The 23,040-nt window shown below is 49.9% G+C and overlaps 1 protein-coding gene across 1 annotated transcript in view; it reads right to left on the bottom strand.

Annotated features, from left to right (window-relative positions):
* The window catches only part of XYLT1 (xylosyltransferase 1), a 306,713-nt gene that overhangs the window by 66,015 nt on the left and 217,658 nt on the right, over window positions 1-23,040 (bottom strand). Inside the window, exons 4-5 of the mRNA XM_082432554.1 lie at window positions 17,243-17,415; window positions 16,081-16,283 (exon numbers count right to left, since the gene is read on the bottom strand). Of these exons, the coding sequence (XP_082288680.1) occupies window positions 16,081-16,283; window positions 17,243-17,415 (376 nt within the window). The remainder of the gene's footprint in view (window positions 1-16,080; window positions 16,284-17,242; window positions 17,416-23,040) is intronic.

Raw genomic sequence — 23,040 nt, 5'->3', positions numbered from 1 at the left:
GGCTGATGAGGTCCTGCCTCACCAGGTAGCTGAGAGAGGAAATGAGACCACAGAAGCACTAGCACAGCACCCTGCGCACGCTTGGGGCTGGATGAATAGAGGCGGGGACACTGGGGGAGCGGGCATCTCCCGGCAGATCAATTCATGACAAGCCGCACCTCGGTTCTGCAGCCATCGCTCTCAATGAAGCCCATCTCGAACACTGCCCTGTTGCTGAATGGCTGCATCGCATCCCGGCAAAGCAATTTGGATTAATGGGACCATTTAGCTGTAGGTGTTCAGAGAATGCATTGTTTAAAGTAACTTGTTAGAAACTTCCCCAGGGTGGCAAACTTTTAAACAAAGATTGACTCCGTAATAAAAAATTGCTTGGCCTTAAACCACATTCCAGCATCTCAAAGAGCACATTTATGCTCAGAAAGGAGTGGCAACGTTTGTGCCCCTGTCTGGGTTTGCCAAGTAATGTTGACTGATGTACACAATTAAATTGCACCAAGGACACTCCTTCTCTGGGGGAGGAAAGGACACAGGAGACAGCCGGCGGCTCTTGGGGACACAATTTCCGTCCCTCCTCCATGAGAAAACAAAACACTGATGTGGGATTCCACTCGGGCCCTACCCTGGGAAGGCTGGCCAGCACCACCAAAAGGCCTTCTCTTTCCCACTCTCCACTTTCCGACTAAGCAGTGTTATGGGCACTGGGCCAGGGCCAGAATCCGGGCTTCAGATGCCCAATCTGACCTCAGTGGGGCTGTTTCACTTCAGATGGACAAAAGTGAGTGGGAGGAGGCTTGGGACTCTGCCCTCTGCCTTGGCATCTACTCTGTGACTATTTCCCAGGCTGGGACCCATCCAGATGTCACAGCTGACATCTGACACTTTCAGAAACTGCCTGGGAGCCTTATAGTGGCCACTAGGTTGGTCAGGGACAGATTGTTTGAGCCTGGTGATGGGGTGGGGGAAGTGAGTTTGAAGAGGAGGTCTATAGGTAGAACTTTGGAGGAAGGTTCCAACTTGAACCTTCAGGGAGATTGCAGCTACAATGACTCAAGAGTATTGCTTCAGCCCATTGCAGTCAAGAAGGCTGATCAACACCAAGGCTCTTTTCAAACAGCCTTGCAGCAGGGACGGGCAATGGGGGCTGGGCTGCTCAACTACAGACTGACCACAAAAAAGGCCAGACCATGATTTTGGTCCAGAGTTAATAACTGTCCAGGATTTTTAGTTATCATAAGAACATCAATAAGAGAGCCATTTTCTGGGAACTTGTAATAAATGCCCAACTCGGCACTGGGCCCTGTGTTTTACTATCTCTCATTTTTATAATGACCCGAGGAGGAAAGTGTGGTGGGGAGAGGGCTCTGGCCTTGCTTCCTGTATCAGGCCCTCCTCTGCCCATCTCCTTAGGTTTACCCAGAGGGAGAGGAATTGATGGTACGATTACTCAGGGCCGGAGAGATTGCTTGGGCATGGTTACTAGTGGGCTGGGTTACTGTTTGGTGAAAGCCCCTACCTTGACTCCACTACTTTTTCTCATGTTTCTTGCCCCAAACCTGGGCTGCATCTGAACACTTGGGGCCAGAATCAGTCATGCTTTCTTCTTCTGCCTCTTCCGTTCATGTAACCAGGTGGTCTCCCTGGCAGACCCGGCCATCTCTGTCTTCTCAGTGCCATCACCATGGCTGAGCATCCTGGGCCCAACGTTTAGACGGTGGGAGAGATGAACACGAGGACGCACGCGGGTGCCAGGCCTGAGCCTTTGTGCCCACACCTGGCTGCCTGTCAGACAGCTTGCAGAGCTGGACCTCAGGCAGACCTTGGATTCCCACCTGGCCACTGGTAACATTATCATCTCCCTCTTACAGGTGAGAAAATCGAGACTCAGGAAGGTTGGATTCACCTGTCTTGAGATCATGCAGGTAGAAGGGGATGGAGAGAGGATTCAAATCCAGGTCAGGATGACACTGCATGTTCACTCACGTGCCCTCGTGGAGTGAGTGATGGAGCAGAACACGCCAGCATCGTTTCGATTCTGCAGTGGAACAACTGTGCACATTTGGAGGGATGGCAGCCGTTCGTTCTTAATTATGCTGCTTGAGGCTAAGGTTTAAACGAGTGAGAATCCCATCAGCACTGCAGTTTGGCAGTTTGGGGAGGGGTCTGGACAGTCTGAGATCAAAAGGGACAGGATTATAAAGGAATTTGAAAGCTAGGCGTTCCCAGCTAATGCAGGACAGCTAGTTCCTCCGTCCATGCTTACAGCAAACACAACTGGTAAAGCCCGATCTTCCATCAGCCAGAGGGAGACAGCCCACAAGTGTGGAAATGGGACCACACTAGCCATGGTGGTCACGTGGTGCGGTTTGTGCTCTTGTGATTGGCTTTTTCCCCGGGAGTCCACTGCCAGGCAGCCTCACAGTGAGGCAGCTGCGCGAAGCCAAAAGAGGTTGCATTTGCGAGTCACCTGCACCTGCCTTCAAACCCAGGCTGGGCCACTGCCAAGCTGTGTGACCTTGGGCAAGTCACTCAAACCCACTGAGCCTCAGTGCCCTTCTCTGTGCCAGCCCCCTGGGGATGCTGTGGGGACCAAAACAGAAAGTGACGGCTGCTTAGCAGCTGGCTGAATGCTGGCGGCTCTGGATTCAGGTTCTGATGTGCCCTGCTCCTCTCTTGGTTATCGGACATCTCTGCCACCTGGATTCTCTTCCAGATGAAGAGAACAAGGATTTAGACGGGGAAAGAATGAGTAGGAGAGCTTCGGTCCAGAACAGCCCAGTGGGTGCAATATGACCTATTGGTGAAGAACTCAGGTTTTTTTTCCTTTTTCCCCCGGTGATGAAAGAAGCATGAGTGAATCTTGGCTCTGACCCCCACCAGTTGTGAGGCACAGGGCAAATTCCTTAACTTCTCTCGGCCTCGGTTTCTTCATCTGTAAAATGGGATGCAGACATAGCATCTACCTTCTGGGGTTTCTGTGACTTTAGATAACACATGGAAATCGTTTGGCTCAGGATGCCACATATGGTAAATACAGCCATCCTTCAGTATGCGCAGGGGACTGGTTCCTGGACCCACTGCGCATCTACCAAAATCCGAGGATGCACAGTCTCTTACAGTCGGCCCTCCATATCTGCGGGTTCCAGATCCAAACAACCCGGATGTGGACCTGTGGCTACAGGGGCCGACTAGACTCATGAAATGCTAGCTAATATTATTAACCACTGGAGTCTGGCAGATCTTGACGGGCTTCCCCAGGCCTCTATTTTGAGAGTCCACTAGTGACCACTCTCCGTGCTGGGCGATGATTCAGAGTGGCAGCAAGTGGGAGGAAGGAAATGAATGATGATGGTAATGATGATAAAACCCACAGAGTTTCCATCTATCCACCCAACAACTGGACCTTAACCCTGTCCGTTGGGCCCATGCTCATCTAAATCTCTGCTATCATCAATAAAAAGGGGTAGAAACTCCCCTCCTTTATCCCACTTGACCTTTTAAGACATGCCGTTTCTCTACAATGCCCTGGAGAATAATCTCCATCTGCAGTTACATGTGAGGGGGAGGCAGGGGAAGAATAACAGGCTCTGCAGTGCTGATCGCCCACATTGTGGGCCACCTGGGCTCGCATTCAAATTCCCAAGGTGCACTTGGATGTGCTTAGAGCATCCCAGAGGGCACAGCATCCCTGCTCTTTGCCACTGGAGGAAAAGCCACATCACTGAAGCTTTCCCGAGAAGCACACACGCTCAATGCACTGGACAGGAAGATGCCCAGGGCTGGAAACGTCCCATCCATGGACACGTAGAGCGCTTCTGCCAAGAGGAAGAACTATGAGATCTGAGGAGGCAGGAGTTAGGAAGCAAATACCTTACAAAATTCATGGCATGGTCAGTCTGGGATGTGGTGAGACCATCAAACTGGCAGAGCACAGAGATCACATTTGTTTCTGAGCTGGTAGCATCCACTCTCTCTTATTTGCTAACAGCAGTGCAATTCTCTCTAATGGAAGTATTCCTGCCCCACGACAAGCTCCACAAGGGCAGGAGTTTTTAAAATCGTTTTGTTTACTACTCCATCTCGAGCATCAAGGACTGTGCTGCTTAATATGTTATTTCTTTACATTTAAATTAAAATCAAATCACACTGAAGATTTGGGTCCTCGGTCCCACAAAGCACATTTCAAGCTCTCAATAGCCACACGTGGCTGGAGGCTACTGCACTGGACATCAGCACAGTAAGTTCTACTGGACAGTGCAGGTCTAGAGCACTGCCTGGTATCCAGTAGGGTCTCAGTAAGCATGCGACGGATGAAGGAAGGAAGGAATGACTGAAGTGCTCTGCCCTGCTGGCCAAAGCCAGGACACACGACTCAAGATAAAACCATCCACCTCCGTTCCCCAGGACTGAACTTTTCTCAGTAACGAAAGAAGGGAAAACAAACAAACAGCCAGCAAACATACAATATGGCTGGGAAGTATTTAAGCCAAATGGCGGTATCCCTTGGGTGAAAAAAGTCATGTCATTCTTGTCTTGTGTTCTGCCACCTTCTGCACTGATTATGTGAACTCCCTATATCCTCCCAGGAATGTCCTTCCTTATCTACTTTAGCCAACACAGTGTTCTACCCTGACTTTCTGAGGAGTCTCGGTGCTTTTCATCTGCGTCCCATGAGAACTCCAGTCTCCCTCTGTCCAGGGGATGCCCTGGGTCAGTCCTCGCCTCCAGAAAGCTTGAAGAGCTGTCCAACCGAAAGTACAGCTCAGGAGACCCAGAAGAGCCAGCAAGGGGAAAGCAAACTGGGTTTCTGCAAAGGCAGGAGTGCGACCCGTCAGGCTGAAAAATAACAGGGCTGAGGAAATGATTATTTTGCTACTCGATGCAAACAAAACTGTTAACGGCATAATTACTGGCATGTTTTTCCCATTCCCTCGTGACCAACAGCCTGAGCGGATACACCCTTTCCGACTCACACATTATCTGGGCGGAGTTTTCCTTGGATGGTGTCCACCTGGGTTTTGGGGTCTCAGGAAAGAGGATGTGCATCTCTGATCACCCAAAGAATAAAAGTGGCTGGATGCTGAGAAAGCAGCCAACAAGAGAGATGGTCGCACCCAGAGATCTGGTGTCGGGCTCCCAAATATGACCTCCCACGAAGCACTGAGGCTAACATATTTTCCACCCTAGCACTCACCTTGCTATTTATTATTGTAATTAAGGAATGAATGTCTATGTCTCCCCCAGACCAATGATCTGCAACTCTCTGTGTATTCCAATCACCTGGGGAGCTTTAAAAAAGAGATAGATTCTTGCTTCCCGTAAGGAATTTATATTCAACTGGTCTGGGTTGGAGTCCTAATATTTTAAAGAACCTGATACTTGAAAGGTGTTTTAGAGGAAATTTCCGGGAATCACACGGAACTCTGATTTTCCCTCATGAGAACCATGTCACGGGATGCCATGCTCCCTGTGGCTGGGACCCTGTCTGTCCTGCTGTCTGCTGTCCCCCAGGGCCCGGAGGTTGGTAGGTGCTCGGGAAATGATTATTGAATGAAGGAACTGGAGGACGTCAGCTCCATCCTCACACAGAGCTGAGAGGATGGGTTCCTTGCAAGAGCTGCCTTCAGCGGGGGCTCCCAGCAATGCCCACCCCAGATGCTGCTGGAGACCCAGGACAGCACCGTCCCCTCCCGCAGGGCAGCTGTATCCCGCACTTGGCCCAGCAAAGGGCAGCGGGAGGCTGTACCGGGTTTAAGGGTGTCCCCCCTCCCCAAATTCATATCCACTCGGAACTTCAGAAGGTGACCTTATTTGGAAATAGGATTTTTGTAGATGTAATTAGTTAAGATGATTAGGGTGGGCCCTAACTCCAATGATTGGTGTCCTTATAAAAAGGTCGTGAGAAGAGAGACAGACATATAGGAAAGAAGGCCAAATGAAGATGGGGGTAGAGATTGAAGTGATGCATCTACAAGGCAAGGAACACCAAGGGCTGACGGTGACCACCAGAAACTAGGAAGAGGCAAGAAACGTTTCACCTTAGAGCCAGTAGAGGAAGCACGGCCCTGCAGACACCTTGATTTCAGACTCTGAGCCTCCAGAACTGTGAGAGAATAAATTTCTGTTGTTTTAAGACACCCAGTTGGTGGTCATTTCATACAGCAGCCTGAGGAACCCACGACACAGGCTGAGGGCACCGAGAGGAGAGGCAGGTGGGCAGAAGCAAGATGAGTCACAGGGCTTGTGTGTTTCTCCAAACTCACCTTGCTCCACCCCCCGCCTCCATCACTCTGCTCCTCTCAGTTCCTGGACGCGCTGGGCTCTTCCCTGCCTCAGGGCCCTTGCACGTGCTGTTCGCCTTCACCTGGTACCTCCACTCCCTCTTTTGCACAGTGGGGCCCATTTCAGGAGTCGGCTTAAACAGCACTCTTTAGAAGCATCTCATCTTCCCTGACCATGCTCCTTAAAGTAGGACCCCCTTCTTATTCCCCATCACGGCACCCCGACATTACTTTACTGACGTCATCACCATTTCTCCCATAGATTGTAAACCCCCTCAGTGAATGAGCGAGTCCGCTCTTCTGCTGCAGCCCCCAGCCCCTGGCACAGTGCCTGGCACTCAGCCTGGCTCAACACCCAGTCGGTAAGTGAACTGCACACTTGCTTGAGTAAATAAATGATTATATCCTGCAAGCTGCTCCCAGAGAGGGTAGTGGCCGCTGCTTTTCCAAACAGCCCTGGAGAAGCTCTAGCCTGTTTTCAGAGTCTGGCTCAGACTATGTCCTCTTGGGGAACTCTGAAGGCCCAGGTGTGAAGCAATGAGGGTCTGACTTGGGCCGAGATAGAGGAATCGTAGGTGGAAACACACATGAGAAAGATGTCAGGGTTAGAATGAGAATATGCAGGCCCCCATGGAGTGGTGAGATGGAAGGCACACAGGTTTCCAGCTGCTGGTGAACAGCTGGTCTTATTCAGAAGGATGGGGAATGAGAAGGGGGACTGATGTGGGTTGGGAAGAAGTTCTAGAAGAATCATTTGAGGGCTATGATCCTGTGGGGAGACAATTGCCTGTAGCTAACCTCATGGGTCTACTGAGAGTTGTACCGGCTACTCAAAGCTTCCAAGGGTTCCAGGGCCCTTGTTTTGGGAGTTTATGTTCCTTAAAAAGAATAAGAAATGCCTCGCACCCATTCGGTTGGCTACTATCAAAAAAAAAAAAAAAAAGAAAGAAAGAAAGAAAAGAAAAATATGTTGGCAAGGATGTAGAGAAATTGGAACCCTTGTGCACTGCTTGTGGGGATGTAAATTGGTAGAGCCACTAAGGAAAACAGTATGGAGGTTCCTCAAAAACTAAGAATAGAACTACCATATGATCTAGTAATTCTACTTCTGGGTATATACCCTAAAGAATTGAAAGCAGGGAGGTGAAGAGATATTCACACACCCATGTTCATAGCAGCATTATTTACCATAGCCGTAAGGTAGAAGCAACCCAAGTGTCCATCAATGATGGATGAACGGGTAAGCAAAATGTGGTCTATACATACAAGGGAGATTTATTCACTCTTAGAAAGGAAGGAGATTGTGACACCTGCTACAACATCAATGAACCCTGACATTATGGTAAGTGAAATAAACCAGTCACAAAAAGACAAATACTGCCTGATTCCACTTCCATGAGGTACCTAAAGCAGTCAAATTCACAGAAACAGAAAACAGAATGCTGGTTGCCAGGGCCTGGGGGAGGGGCGATGCGAGTTTTGTTTAATGGGTGTGGAGTTTCAGTTTTGCAAGATGAAAAGAGTTCTGGAGCTTGGTTGCATAACAATGTAAATGTACTTACCACTGAACTGTACACTTAAAAATGGTTAAGATGGTAAATTTTATGTTACGCATGTTTTATCACAATTAAAGCCAAAAGAACAAAGAGGGGTCTCGAGCCACCTTCTTTCTCAGTCCTTAGCTGTCCCCTCCTGCCTCACACTCAGTCCTCTTCTAAAACTCTGGCCTCAGGCCCCTGGGCGTCCTGGGTCCTCTGCGCCAGCCCTGCTCTACGGGTCTCCTGAGAATGGGGCTGTTCCGTGCAGCTGGGGGCCCTGAGCCCCACACAGGAGGCGGCCTGGCTCTGTGCCTCAAAGGCTGAGCGGCTGCTTGGATTCAGGAAGCTCACGATGGCTTACAGGACTCCGGGCGTCAGCCGGGAGGTTTAGGGAGGAGAGGGCTCCCTGAATGCGGTTCTAGGTCAGCAGCTGCAGCCCCCATCCTTCCTCACTGGCCTCCCCTTTCCCGCTCCGTCCCCTCCCCACTCTTGTCTCACAGTAGCCAACGTGATCCCTCCACGTTGCAAATAAGGTTACTTCACGCTGAAACCACACGGCTCATGGGCTAAGGATTCAACCACCGGACAGGTGATCAGAAGTCCCTGCAGGAACTGGCTGGACCATCCTCCCGGTAAGGCAACCCCTGGCTCGCTGTGTTTCAGCCACGTCAGCCTTCTTGTAGCTCCTCAGGCGTGCCGGCATTCCTTCTCCCACCAGGCCTTTGCCCATGCCATCCCCTTTCCTGGAACACCACCCCAGGATCATCCTGCACACTTCCGCTAGCTAAGCCCTGCCCATCTCGCACACCTCAGTTCACGCGCTGCCTCCTCAGGGAGGCCACCCCAGGCTCCCTGGTCCAGGTGAGCTTTGCTTGATAAGTGCTCTTATATCCCTCCTTCCTTTCGGAATACTTGCCTCACTTTGTGACCACGTGTTCACTCGTGTGATCATTCTGGTTAACGTCTGTCTTCCCCCATCAATAACAATGGCTGTCACACAGACAGTACTTACCATGTGCTAAGCACATTACATATGTTAACTCGTTTCATCCTCTAACAACTGTATGGGGTGGTGCTGTTATTGTACCCATTTTACAGATGACGTAACTGAGGCCCAGAGATATTAAGCGATTTTTCTCAAGTTCAAGTTCACACAGCTAGTAAACAGAAGAGCTGGGATTCAAGCTCAGTTGGTCTGGCTTAAGTCTGCACCCTTGACCACTAGGATGAGGGCAGGGACTGACCATGTTCTTCTTTCCCGTTGAACACCTGGTACCCAGCACAGTGTCTGGCACATAGTAGGTGCTCAATAATTATCTGTTGCATGACTGAGTGAAGTCAGAGGAGCCCTGTCTCCTGATCTCATCTGCGAGACCATTTTCAGCTGGCCTCACAGGCAGGCCTGAGCTCTTTCCTCCCCAGGACACCCCCAGGCTGCCTTCAGAAGGGGCTTGGATGGTGAAAGAAGGAGGAAGGGAAAAAGGGAAGCTTAGAGCTCTGACCCTAAGCCTCCATCTTTCCATCTTCAACCCCAAATCTGCCTCAGCCAACCGGAATCACTGGAAACTTTTCTGCTAGAACTAGGCAGAGGTGGGCCAGGCTGAATGGGAAAGGTCACCAGGCTTCTGTGGATGGGGGTGCATCAGATCAGCACCCGTACCCCGACCCCAGCATCATCAGGGATCAGTCAACAAAAGTCCCTAAGTACCAATGCTGTGCAGAGTCCCACGTGATGGAGCTGCATCTTCTTAAACCTGATGAGGTCCTCACCTCAGGACATACGGCACAATCCAGGCTGGCCAAAAGACACGGCTTTCGGGGAGCTCTTAAGAATCCCGGCTCTACCACCTGATGAGTGGGCAAACAAATCGTGGTATAGCCACACAATGGAATAGTATTCAGCCATAAAAAAGGATGAAATACTGGCACATACTACAATGTGGGTAAACCATGAAAATATTATCCTAAGTGGAAGAAGCCAGTCACAAAACATCACACACTGTAAGATTTCATTGATATGAAATATACAGAGTAGGCAAATCTAGAGAGGCAGATTAGAGATTGACAGGGGCTCAAGGGGGGAGGTGAATGGGGAGGGATGGAGTTTCCTCTTGGGGTGATGAAATTGTTTTGAAACTAGATGGAGGTTCTAGTTGCACAGCATTGTGCATGTACTAAAAGCCACTGGATTGAACACTTTAAAATGCTTAACTTAATGTTAAGTGAATTTTACCTCAATTTAAAAAAAAGATCACTGGCTGTATCCTTGTGGTCAAGTTCCTTAACATCTTTGTGCCTCAGTTTCTTCATCTGAAAAATGGGATCCCCAAAGTATGTATGTACTTCATGGAATTGCTGTCAGGACCATGGATAGCACTTAGAATCAGGCCAGGGATGTACTAAGTGCTGTAAGTGCATTTGCTGTGGTTGCATTTGCTGTTAACAACAGGATTTCCTTGACCCACTCGAGAATCACTGAACTGACTAGAGGAATGAAAAGCAGGGGATCGACTGTGCACAGATGCCTGAGTCCTCTGCCCAGATCTCAGGGTGACTAGGCTCCGTGCCGAATATTATCAAGGGCTTAACTTTCCTGCAAGATTCACTAGAAGTTCTGTTTGAATACTAACCTCCTTAAACGTTTTTACACACCGGAAGTCATGCTTTAAGGGATGAGGATTAAGGCACATACGTGTTAAAGGTCCCAGCAGAGGGCCCGGCACACAGTAGGTACACAGGAAACGGCTGCTGGATCTGGGCGCTAGTCTTGCTTGATCAGTGCCACGGAGACACCGGTCTTGGGGACGTTGCAGAGAAGCCAGGACACCTGCTTCCTGTCTTATGAGCTGGGCTTTCCTGCTGCGGAGCCGCAGAAAACCTCTTAGGCTCCTGCTCTGGGTCCCTGGTGGTATGTCAAGAGAGAGGTTTGGGTCTAGGTCAAGTGTAGCTTAAATATCCACATGGTAGGTCCTGCTAGGTTAGACCTTGTTGCTGTGGATCCCCAAGAGGCAGAATTAGTAGATCCTGGGTTTAGCTTGAAAAGCTGAAATACTGTTTTCCCCTACCGCATGCTCGCACACACCCACACACACGCATGCACACATACACCACCGACAGAATGTGAGCCCCAGAGGGGCCGTGGACACACTCGGCCTTTGCATCTGATTCGCTCCGGGACACAGAGCCCAGTGATAGACTGTGTGGGGTCTGTTACTACTGGCCCAAACCACGCAGACCAACGGCACAATGCTTTAGGGTTTCATCCCTTCCTGTGGCCCGTCTAACCGAAGAATGCCAGCGCAGTGTCCAGCCTTACTCAGTACATAGAACGTATTGAATAAAACCATCATGTCCTCTGAGGATTCCAGACCTAGCAGGGTCTCAGTGCTGGAAAACATCCATTTTCATTCACACGCTGGATACGTAAACACCTCCAACCAGAGCCTGCGTGGGCCAGGCGGTCACGTCAACGGCGAAGGGGGAAGACCTGGATTCTTTAAACACACTTGGCTTGCGTATTCCAAACGTGAGAATAGTCTTGCCATTCATAGATGAGTTGGTTCTATCCTGCTTCTCTTGAAACATTTCAGCCTTCAAGTCTAACTTGGATTTTCCCACTTTGGAAAGAGATGTGGGTTCAAGAAATATTTTCCTGGTCTTCTCACGAGTGAAGGGAAAAAGGAAAGCAACTCAGTTGATGGTGAAGTCCAGCCCATGAAGTCCACGCTACTCCACCACTATAATAATAACAGCCTGCATTTAACGAGCACTTTCTGTGTCAGGCACTGTGTTAAGCCCTTGACATGCAACATTTCCTCTAATCCTCCTAACTGGTACTAATATTGTGCCCCCTTTGAGGTGCTGACGCCGAGATGCAGAAGGCTGAAGCTGATTGTACCAATTCACACGGCCGGTCGGTGGTGGCAGATTCTTCAGCCAGGCTGTCTGTGTCCAGGGTCTCATCGAGGCTACTGGCCAGTGAAGACCAGTGGGTCTGGCCAGCGGTCCGAACTAGGCAGCAGACCCGGGCAGGCGATGTCAAATCACAAACAGCTCAGAGCAGCCACGATAGGTGGCCTCTGCCCTTGGATATTCCCCCAGGTTTTCAGAGCCTTGTAGAAGCTACTGACTTGGGCACTCACGCCCCTTCGAGAAGGCTCCTAAGTTTGTTCATCCTTCCTGGGAGGGGAGAAGTCATGGTTTTGGAAGCTACAGATGGAGCGGCAGATGGAAAGTGAAAGCTTATCAGAGTTGCCCAGGATAAAACCATTCATCTGCAAAATTCATATGTTTCTGTGTGGGGCGATTTTACGAAAACAACAGCAAGAGGAAGCAGCAGTGCCTGATGCGTGAAGTGCCTCTGGCCACGAGGCTGGCAACGTGAGTGGCCAGAAGAGCTTGGGGTGGGGCGCATGGGAATGAGGGCTGTGGGGGGCAGAGGAGAGACAGACTGACAGAGATGTCGAGACAACTGAAGCATTAAGGCTAAAAAAATGACGACTCCCTTCTCTGAACCCCCAAATGGGTGGGGCACATGGTCTGAGAAAGGATTTCTGGGTCTTTCTTGGAGATTATGAGGTGCAGCCTTGGAGACAGCTTGGGAATTAACAGTTGACATTTACTGAGCTTTCTAAGTGCCCAAACTCTGCTCGGTTCTGTTGTTATAACCTGATTTCACAAAGATCGAATTTACTTGCCAAGGGTCACCCGCTAGTAAGGTGGCAGAACTCAGAGTCAAACCTTAAGCCATCAAATGGAAGCCTGAGCACTCATCCTCCTGCATACGAAATGCTAGAAATCCTGACATCCTGGCCGAGGTGACCTGGCTAAGTGGCCGCTGTTACAGCTTCAACTTGCAAATCAACAGAGGGCCTCTAGGGGGCAGCATTGAGACCTGATGAGATTCTTCGGGGAAGGGCCATGGGCTGGCCCACCTGCCCTTGAGATCTCTGGCCATGTGTCACCACCTGACCGAGGCTGAGATGAACTCTGAGGCCTCCACAGGAGGTCTGGAGGTGGGAGAGTGAGACCCTAGACCCTTGAAGGGAGTGCCTGCCACGCTAGCAGCTGCACTCAGCATTCTGGGATACTTCTGAATGCGGTCCTTATTTGGGAGGTGGAGGGAGAATGTTCTAACTCACCCATGCCTTGTACTTCTCTACACTCACCTCTCCTCACTGTTTTGTTTATTATACTCCGGCCATGTTTAAATTTCTCAACAGCAACTAGTTCATCTCTGACCCGAGTCCAGGCTGTTCAGAGGGTTCTCAGTTGGAGGCGACTTTGCTCCTCTGGGAAACAACATCTGGAGATGTTCGTGCTTGTCACAAGTGATTGGGGGCGGGGCCCACTACTGGCATCTAGTGGGTAGAGGCCAGGGGTACTGCCAAACGCCAGCAGTGAGCAGGGCAGCCCCCAGGACGCAGAATGATCCAGCCTGATGTCACTCGTGCCCAGGTTGGGAAATCCTCGTCTAGAAGGATCTTCTGTTTTCCATTTGTCTGCCGATCCCTTCTTATCCTTCAGGTCTCAGCTCAAAACTGCTGCCGTTCTGACCCCCTGGCTATGCCCCTCCTCCACTCACACCATATTCCTTTCTTTACAGTCTGTTCACACCTAGTATGATGTGTCCCTTGCATGATTATCTAATTCTATCCTCCCAGCTAGGATCCATGCTCCACTGAATGCCCAAGGAGTGCTTGTAGTACTCAACATAGTAGTTGCTTAATAAATGCTTGTGGAATGAATGTTTGAATGAATGAATAAGTAAGTAAGTAAAAGTCTGCCAGAGATACTTCATAATCACCCCCTTGTATTCCTGCCACCCTATGAATAAAAGAAAACTGGTGTCTTTCAAATCCCCATCATTTTTCTCAGGTTCAAAGGGCGCCAGGAGTATCCTACCTAAACTAACCAAGGATTGTGCTTTCCCTTGATCTCCTCCAAGGTCCAGATTCTCCCAGCAGATGACGGGATGCCACCAAGCCCAGGACTGAAAAAGGCACAGGAAAGGAGACAGAAGCCATTGCTAGTTTTAAAGAGAGGTCTTCCCTCCGTGCCTGTATCTTATATGGATCTTGATTCAAAACCCAAACTCCTGGGAATATGTGATCTCCATATTTGATGGCATTAAGAATGACTGTTAACATTTTGGATGTGATAATCATATTGATGTTAAATTCCAAGAGAGACTTTACCTTTTAGATATGTTTACTGAAATATTTACAGATACAATTATATGACGTTTTGGAAATGCTTCACCAAGGGTTGGTGGAAGAGGGTGAAAGTCTATACTTGTATAGATACAAGGTGAATTGATTATAGTTGTAACTGGGTGACGTGGGGGTCATTATACTAGTCTCATATTCTTGCGCATGTTTGAAAATTGCCCTGATAAAGGAATATTAAACAACAACAACAAAAACTTTTATCTAGCTCTTCTGGGAATGCTATACCCAGTGCCAGGAGAGGAAGGAAGGCCCTCTCCTTCACCCCGTTCACTTCTCCTTTTCGGCCTTGTCAAAAATCAAGATGGAAGACACAGTCAAGCAAAGAGCTGCCTTCTTGATAGGAAATATAGTTCATTTTCTTGCCTTTTTTCCCCTCTACAGATCTCCAGGGGTTTTCTTTGCTTACGTCTCTTTTAAAGGGTAGATCAGGGCTTCCCTGGTGGCGCAGTGGTTAAGAATCTGCCTGCTAATGCAGGGGACACGGGTTCGAGCCCTGGTCTGGGAGGATCCCACATGCCACGGAGCAACTAGGCCCGTGAGCCACAACTACTGAGCCTGCGCTTCTGGAGCCGGTGCTCTGCAACAAGAGAGGCCGCGATAGTGAAAGGCTTGCGCACCGTGATGAAGAGTGGCCCCAGCGGGCTTCCCTGGTGGCGCAGTGGTTGAGAGTCCGCCTGCCAATGCAGGGGACACGGGTTCGAGCCCTGGTCCCGGAAGATCCCACATGCCGTGGAGCAGCTGGGCCTGTGAGCCACAATTACTGAGCCTGCGCGTCTGGAGCCTGTGCTCCGCAACAAGAGAGGCCGCGATAGTGAGAGGCCCGCGCACTGCGATGAAGAGTGGCCCCCACTTGCCACAACTGGAGAAAGCCCTCGCACAGAAACGAAGACCCAACACAGCCATAAATAAATAAATAAATAAATAAATGAATAAAATGTAAAGAGTGGCCCCAGCTTGCCACAACTAGAGAAAGCCCTCGCACAGAAACAAAGACCCAACACAGCCAAAAATAAAAAAAAATAATAAAAAAAAGGGACAGGCCTTCCTGGTGGCCTCTGAGTTTCTCTCCGCCTCGGGGCTGCTGGCTGTTCCGCCAGCTGCACACAATTGTGGCCAAGCAGCCTGCAGGTTCAGTGGGAGGACTTTTCTTGAAGCCAGAGATCTGTAGTTTCAGTTGCAATCTCCCAGTTGTAAAATGTGGGCAATCAACTCATGTGTTAAAATTTGAGAGGAGCCGAGCAAACGCACCATGGGCTTCCAACAGCCCAGAGACGCCTGTCTGTGATTCTGCCCAGGCTGTCACAGCACTCCTCCTTCTTCCATTTTGTCCCTTTCAGATTAACTCGTAAGTCAGACCTTGACCCTCTTCTGCCCCAAACACGCCAGTGATTCCCATCTTTCTTTGAGTACTGGCCAAATTCTAGGACCTCTGTGATCTCACCTCAATCTTCTCTCTGGCTTCTGTCTCTTACCACTTTCCCCTCACTTACTCTGTTCCAGCCACCCTGAGCCCGGTTGTTCCTGGAACACACCAGGCATCCACAGGGCTCAGCACCTGCTCCGCCCTCCTCCTGGACCACCTGCCCTGTCTGGGTGGCTGTCTCCATCAGCATCCTGCATTCTTCTTGGGAAGGACGTTCCTGGCCACTCTCATTAAATTTCCAACCCTCCCCTGCTCCTGCTGCGCTCTGCCTTATTTTTCTGATGTACCATTTTACTTCTTTTGTGTGTTGTCTGTCTCCCCCACTGCAAAGGTTTTGGCCTTTGCAGTGTGTTCTCAAACAGAGCTGGAAAAACCGTGTACCCAAGAAATCTCTGTTGAGCGAGTGAATGAATGAGCGAATGCTCACACGATTCTCAGGCTCAGGGTGGACCCTGTGCAGAGAGATCTTATGGAGACAGTGCATAAGCATCTCACAGAGGCAGAAAGGCTTCTCCAGACAGGAGGCAGGCTGCTTCTGCCTCTGGCCTCCCAGCTGTGACAGGGGAAGCAGGACTGCAGAGCAGGCTGGCCTGGGGCCGGGGCCGCCTTACCTGATGGGGTAGTCAGCCGCGCTGAGGTTGATGAAGAAGTCCCAGGGCCAGTCGGTCATCTCCAGGAGGTCCCGCATGCTCTGCAGGTATGTGGACAGCAGGCTGGCTCCCCCCCAGATGGTGGCCATCCTCCAGGGGGTGACGCGGACGTTGCTGTACTGCCTGGCGAACTGGAGCACTTGGCGATGCAGGTAATTAGAGCGCTTTTCCCAGGAGAGAAAGGGTGACATTCAGCAGCGCAGAAAACACCAAGACCTGTCCCTTGCCCCCTCTCTGTCCCTTCCCTTCTAGTTGACAGGGTTTCTGAACTTTGCCAAGATTCAGGTCTGGGATGTCTTTCTGCATTGCTATTCGAACTTCATTATTTTTAAAATATTACTTTAGCTATCTGAAATGCAGATTCCCTGGCCCCGCCTCTGAGCCACTGGTTCACTAGGTGAAGGCTGGTGCCTGGGAGTCTGCATTTTTCTACAAGATGGATACATATGGTCTGAGGTTAACAAGCTAAGAAATATAGCTGCCTCTAGACCTGATGAGTATTTCGAGAGGTGGAATTTCTCCATTACCCTCTCGCAGGCCTGCTGGAAGCAAACTTTTTGGATAGGCGTCCCCTTAGCCTTCTTGACCAAAGACATAATCATGTCACGTCAGCAGACCAACAGAAACCTCTGGAACAAGATGCTCAGGGGTCAGCAAGCTGGCTGCAGGTTTTTTGTAAAGTTTTATTGAAACACAGTCACACACATTCATTTATGTATGTTTTTTATGGCTGCTTTCATGCTACAATGCCAGAGCTGAGTAGCTGTGACAGGGCGTATGGCCCACAAAGCCTGAAATACTTGCTCTCTGGCCATTTACAGAAACAGTGTGCCCACCCCTGGGTTAGTTATCTTCACAGAGCGACAGGCACTGCATCGGGCAGTGGGACAGTGAGGAAAAGAGGTACGAATGACAATGTTTATGGAGAAAGTCTAAAGTCACAGCTGGGAACTTTGAAACCAACACACACACACACACACACACACACACACACACACACACACACGGCACTTCAAGACCAAATGCTCTGGGGGAAGCAGCTGTTCAGCCTGCAAGCCTTCCCTGAAAGGGAGGTCAGCTTGGAGAGAGGCAGACAGACCTGCAGAGAAAGGGCGGTCCTCACCTTGTCCACGTGGATGTAGTAGAAGTGGTCTTTGTGGTAGATGGCCTTGAACATGCGCTGCAGCTGCCGAGAGGCGCGGCCGTGCACCACCAGGACAAAGGCGATTCTGACCCGGTTGGCCAGCATATACTCCACCGAATCCTCATCCCACTGAACGTTCTTGTTGGCTTTGCCTGGGAAAACCCGAGAAACCACAGAGGTAGGGTGAGCTCGGTCGTCCTCGGGGGGAGTCTCTCTGATGCTTCTTCCTGGAAACTATTTGAGGGGCACAGTAGTCATATTGGGCCCTGAAACCTGATTCAACTTAACCAAGCAAGTCCTGGACCCTTACGCTGTCCTGGTACAACAGGAGTACGAACCCTGAGGAGCTGAAGACATGGTTTCCATCCCCAGGGAGCTGAAAAGAACGGACGGAGACATATGTACACATATTAAACTACTGAACAAGGCAGGAGGAGATGAGAGATGTAAGAGGTGTATTTCTGAATCACAGAGGAAGGAGCAGTTAATTTCAAGTTGGGAAACGCAAGATACACGTGCTGTTTTTGCCTGTCCAGAATACACTCTCCCTTCTCCTCCTAATAGCATCCGTTTTTTTTTTTTTTTTTTTTTTAACATCTTTATTGGATTATAATTGTTTTACAATGGTGTGTTAGTTTCTGCTTTATAACAAAGTGAATCAGTTATACATATACATATGTTCCCATATCTGTTCCCTCTTGCATCTCCCTCCCTCCCACCCTCCCTATCCCACCCCTCTAGGTGGTCACAAAGCACAGAGCTGATCTCCCTGTGCTATGCGGCTGCTTCCCACTAGCTATCTGTTTTACGTTTGGTAGTGTATATATGTCCACAGCATCCGTTTTAAAAAAAATTGTAGTAAGAACAGATAACATGAGATCTACCCTCTTAAGACATTTTTAAGTGGGCAGGATAGTACTGTGTATTATAAGCACAATGCTGTACAGCAGACCCCTAGAAGTTATCCATCTTGCATAATGGGAAATTTATCATCTGATATTTTGGGGGGCATCATCCCCCTCCTCAATTCTCAGTCTGTGTGGAAGGAGAGGGTCTCTCTCCATTGTCAATTTCAGGGGCGGTCACAGGGATGAGGCTTGGTTAATCAGGACACTGCCTCTCTCTGGCCACAGTAGGTATAGTTCAGCCCTAACCAAGCTGTTTAGCCAAGAAGACAGAATTCTGGACTTTTGTTGGAACTACTAGATGAGAGAGGTTTGGAATCCATGAAACGGGCAGATGCTAAGAGCCCTTTTGTCCCCACATGGAGAGGAAAGCCAACACAGAGGGAAGCACTGCTGAGTGATGGAGGGGGTCTAGGTCCTCATGAGCCCACTTGAGCTCCTGGATCAGCCCGGGTGGAGATCAGCCACGGTCAGAGCTTATTTTTCTTTGAAAGCCCAGAACCTATACCAGATGCTCCTGAATAAATGATTCCAGACATCTTTTATCCTGGAAGCAGCCTCAAAGACACCTTTTCTCCTTTTCTTCCCTTGCAAATGCTCCAGGGGCAAGGTTTCAGGGAGGAACACAGCTTACTGGTTCAGTTCATTACAGCCCCAACTAGAAATATCCTGGTTTTCCTGAGCCGAATTTCCTTTGGGTCGAACTTGATTTCTTGTGGGTTCTAGGTTAGTGGGACTCAGAACCTTGTCAGGGGAGCAGCTGCAGGTGTCTCCGAATGTCAACTGGGAAAGCTGAGAACTAGGACTGTTTAGCCTGGAGGTCAGGAGATTGGGAGCCTGTCAGCTGCCACTGGGAAGCTGAATGGCCACCAAATGAGCGAGGCTCCTTCTATGTTGTCCCAGAGGACGGAATGAGATTAGCGCGTATTGTGTCCATGGCCTGCGGGACCTGCTTCCCGCAGATATGACGGCACACCCCTGTGCCTTGATTGCCCCTACCATTTACCTCGCCCCCTGGCCTTTTATCTTTTCCTTGAGCAAGCTCGGTCTCTGCCTGGGGACCTTTCCACTGGCCATTCCTGACACCTGGGACACACTCTCCCTAGATCTTTGTATGGCTACATCTTCTTGTCACTAGTTCACAGGTCACAATAAGGCCATCCGGCCCCCACCAACCACATCACTCTCTTTCACCTCGACCTATTTCGATTTTCTGCATAGCATTTAACACCATCTGAAATTGTTTCCTTGTTTATTGTCTGAACCCCCTACTAGAACATAAACGCCAAAAGATGAGGGACTATATCAGAATGTTTGTCATTGGATACATAACACTATAACAATATCTGGCACACATCTGGTTTTTGGTGAAAATAAAAGTTACAGGCGGGTACATTTTGGTAACATAACAATTACAGTACCTCTTCTTGAGCATTCAGCAGTCCTTACCATTAATTATTTCATTTATTCCTTATCGTAAGCCTGAAAGGTAGGGCCATTATCTCCGTTTTGCAAATGAGGAAACCACAGCTTAGAGAGGCCAAGGGACTTATTTGTTCAAGGTCACACTGCTTTAATTAAGTTAAGCTGAGATTCAAACCCAGGTCTGTTTCCAAAGCCTATGTGCTTAACCTAATAATATACACTAACCACTAATATACACTACATTACCATACCCAGAATTCGGAAATGTTTATAACAATTCTGCTTAGTTAATGAAATATCTTGTAAATTAGTTATTGCAGGTAGGTTGGCATGTACTTGAGGAAGTCAGAGGCATTGCAAGGTGGATTCCTGTATCATGTGGGAGGCTGACTCTAGGTGGCCAATAAGGTTACATCTTTTCATCCATCCATCCATCCATCCAAATTCAACCACCCGTCCAACAAACCATTTAACTACCCACCTAGCAAAGCATTCAGTGGCCTATCACCTCCCCCCAAAAACGCAACCATCCATCCACCCACTCACCCATCATCCTCCAAGCAAACCATCCATGCACCCACTCTTCCAAACATCTAACGATCAACTCACTGATCCACGCAATATTAACTTAGCCTATACTACATGCCACATACTGTGCTAGGTACTAGAAAAATAAAATTGGGGGAAAAAATCCTTGCCTTTGAGGAGCTCTCAGAGAAGTGGGAAAAACAGAAGACAATGCTCAACTGTTTTATGATAGAAGTGTGCTCTTGGAGGGTGGGGAAGGAGTGAACAATCTGCCTGCAGGGACAGAGGAGACCTCAGAGAGTTTAGCCCAAAGCTCCTGAGCCCATTTCCCCACGCTCTCCTGATATCCCACCATCTTTGGCTCCTTGACTGTTCAGTCAGTAGCTGCGATCCTGGGGATAATTACCATCTTGGCTCTGGTTGAAGACAAACTGGGGAGCAAGCAGAGGGTTATCCTAACCACCCTCTAATCTTCTCTCCAAACCACCAGCAAATACACTGGGCCTTCCTGGTGGTCGTACGAGAGGTGCACCTGGAAGGATCATGTCCCTTTAAACACTCACACAACAACCTATTCATCCATCCATCCATCCAACCAACCACCCAGAATCCTTAAACCCTCCCACTTGCCAGTCCTGGACAAAGTCTTGAGCACAAAGGCACATGGGATGTGAGCCTGTTTTCACAAATGGATTATGAATGGGTTAAGGAATGTGAGAATCCAAAGTAAAAAGCTAATGATGTATGAGAAAAGCTTACATTCTCTTTCCCACAACCACAGCCCGAAGGCGGCGTAATTATCGCAGGGCTGGCTGTAACCTCTCTCCGCCTCCCTTGGAGACTCTTTATCAAACAGAGGGAGGGATGCTTAAAAACAATGACTACTTGTGTCACTTTTTTCTACCTGGATTTCACTGGGTGATTTTTCAAAGGTTTAAACGTGGACACTATGCTTCATAGGAAGCCCACTCTGCAGGCGTTCCCGGTGGCACTCGGATAATACTGCTCATCCCTGCCCCAAGGTCTCTGGGTAACAATGATCTGGGGTTCCCAGCAAGTGAGGTTTCTGAGGCCTTTGGGAACAAGCTACGCTCTCCAGCCCTGGATGTCTCTCGCCATGTTGCTGAACGAGTGAGTGAACGAATGCCTTCCGGAGAAGACCGGCTGCTCTGGTCCAGAGGAGCTGACGTCATCTGAGTGCCGGTCCCGGGGGCTCTGTGTGGGTCATTACTTAGCTCCAGGAGGAATTCTTTGTCATACTGGAGACTCAGAGAGGTCAGCACGTTTCCCCGGGTCACACAGCGAGTGAGGACAGAGGCGGGAGTAGGGGCCCAAATCCAGCCCTGCTCCTGCCACCCACCCTCTGCTGCATCGGAGAGCAGGAGGGGGGGAGTGAAGGCCGCTGGTGTCTAAAGGGACTTGGGTGTTGACGATGAGAAACGCCTTTTGTAGCTTCTCTTTAGGGTTTTTAGAAAGCAGAGCAGCTTCACAGACAGACAGACGCAGACATGGATGCTTCCCTTCTGGAGGAGGGGAAGGAGCATTGGGAAATCAAACACTACCACACCAGCCGCAGAGGCTCCCGGGCGTAAATAGTACAAAGCCATCCTTGGGTCAGACAGTCGGTCTGGGGAGCAGCAAAGAGAAGGGGGAACAAAAACCCAGCGTTCCTCTGGAGCACAGCTATTCTGGGGATAAGGGTGGGTGAGAAAGACAAAAATATCTACAGAAAGGAGACAGAGAGATGGAGATGGGGATGAGAGGTGGGGATCGGGGGAGGGATACAGAGAGGCCACACACATCGAGAGAAACGCAGAGAGAGACCTGCAAACAGACAGGAGGACCTTCCCCTCCCACACCTACGGGGGACCACGCATGTAGAGAGACCCACACAGAAACGCAGGGAAAGACAGACACACAGACATAAATGGAGACAAACACACATAACCAGACACACACACTGAGACAGCTTAGGCAGAGGGAAGGAGGGGAGCCACGCTGTAAAAGCTGGATCCGCTCGACCTCAGAGCACTGCAGCCATCCTTAAAAGCAAAGGCCAACGAAAGTTCCAGAATCTCAGAATCAAACAATGCCTCCAGGCCTGAGACACTGCCTGCTCCTCTCCCTCTGCCCGCCCCCCCCCAGTCTACATCCATCCTTTACACACCTGCCCCTCGCCTGTCCCCTGACCAGCCCTGTCCACTCATGAGCCCAGAGGCAGAGGAAGAAGGTGAGGCTCAGAGGGGCGAAGCGCCTTGCCGAGGACCCAGCAAATTGGGGGGATAGTCTCAGGCTGGCCCCACGACCACAATGGCAATGTTCTCCATTCTGGCACATGGTTGGACCCTGATGGGTTTTATCGAACAAACAGGAGAGCAAATGTGCGAGTTCTCTGCCCCGAGTGGCAGCAGGGTGGGGCCGAGGTTCATGGTGCCCTTTGCCAGCTGCCAATAACCAGCTTCCTATGCCCCACACCCCCGGCTCCTGCCTCGCCCTTTCTGGCAAGCTGCTCAGACACGGGGTCGCTGGAGAGGACAGGAAACCACCCCGTAGCCCAGGCAGAGAGGCCCCCCTGGGGGTGGGCCTCCTCCACCCTGGCCACCGTTTCTGGGACTGTGGTCCTGAAAAGCACCCGGCCTCCTACACCAGGAGTGGGATCGTCAGTGGGTTGTGGTGAGATTCCCAGAAGGGTGGGAACTGGGGATGGGCTCTCTCCCACCCTGCTGGAGGGAGGGGGAGCTGGCACAGCTTGGCTGTGATGTGGCAACAGTGTACAGTGTTAAATATGCAGTCCCCTTGACCCCGTAACTCCATGCCTAAAAATCTATCCTGGGGGAAGGAGAAGGCAAACATGCCCATCTCTATGTATAGGATGTTCTTTGTTCATTTAGTTACTCATGCGGCATCTCCTCTGTGCCA

The sequence above is a fragment of the Balaenoptera physalus genome, assembly GCF_965194825.1.
Source record: "Balaenoptera physalus genome assembly, chromosome: 16".
NCBI lineage: Eukaryota > Metazoa > Chordata > Mammalia > Artiodactyla > Balaenopteridae > Balaenoptera > Balaenoptera physalus.
Note: the sequence above shows the minus strand (reverse complement) of the source record. Positions and strands in the feature narration are given on the sequence as shown.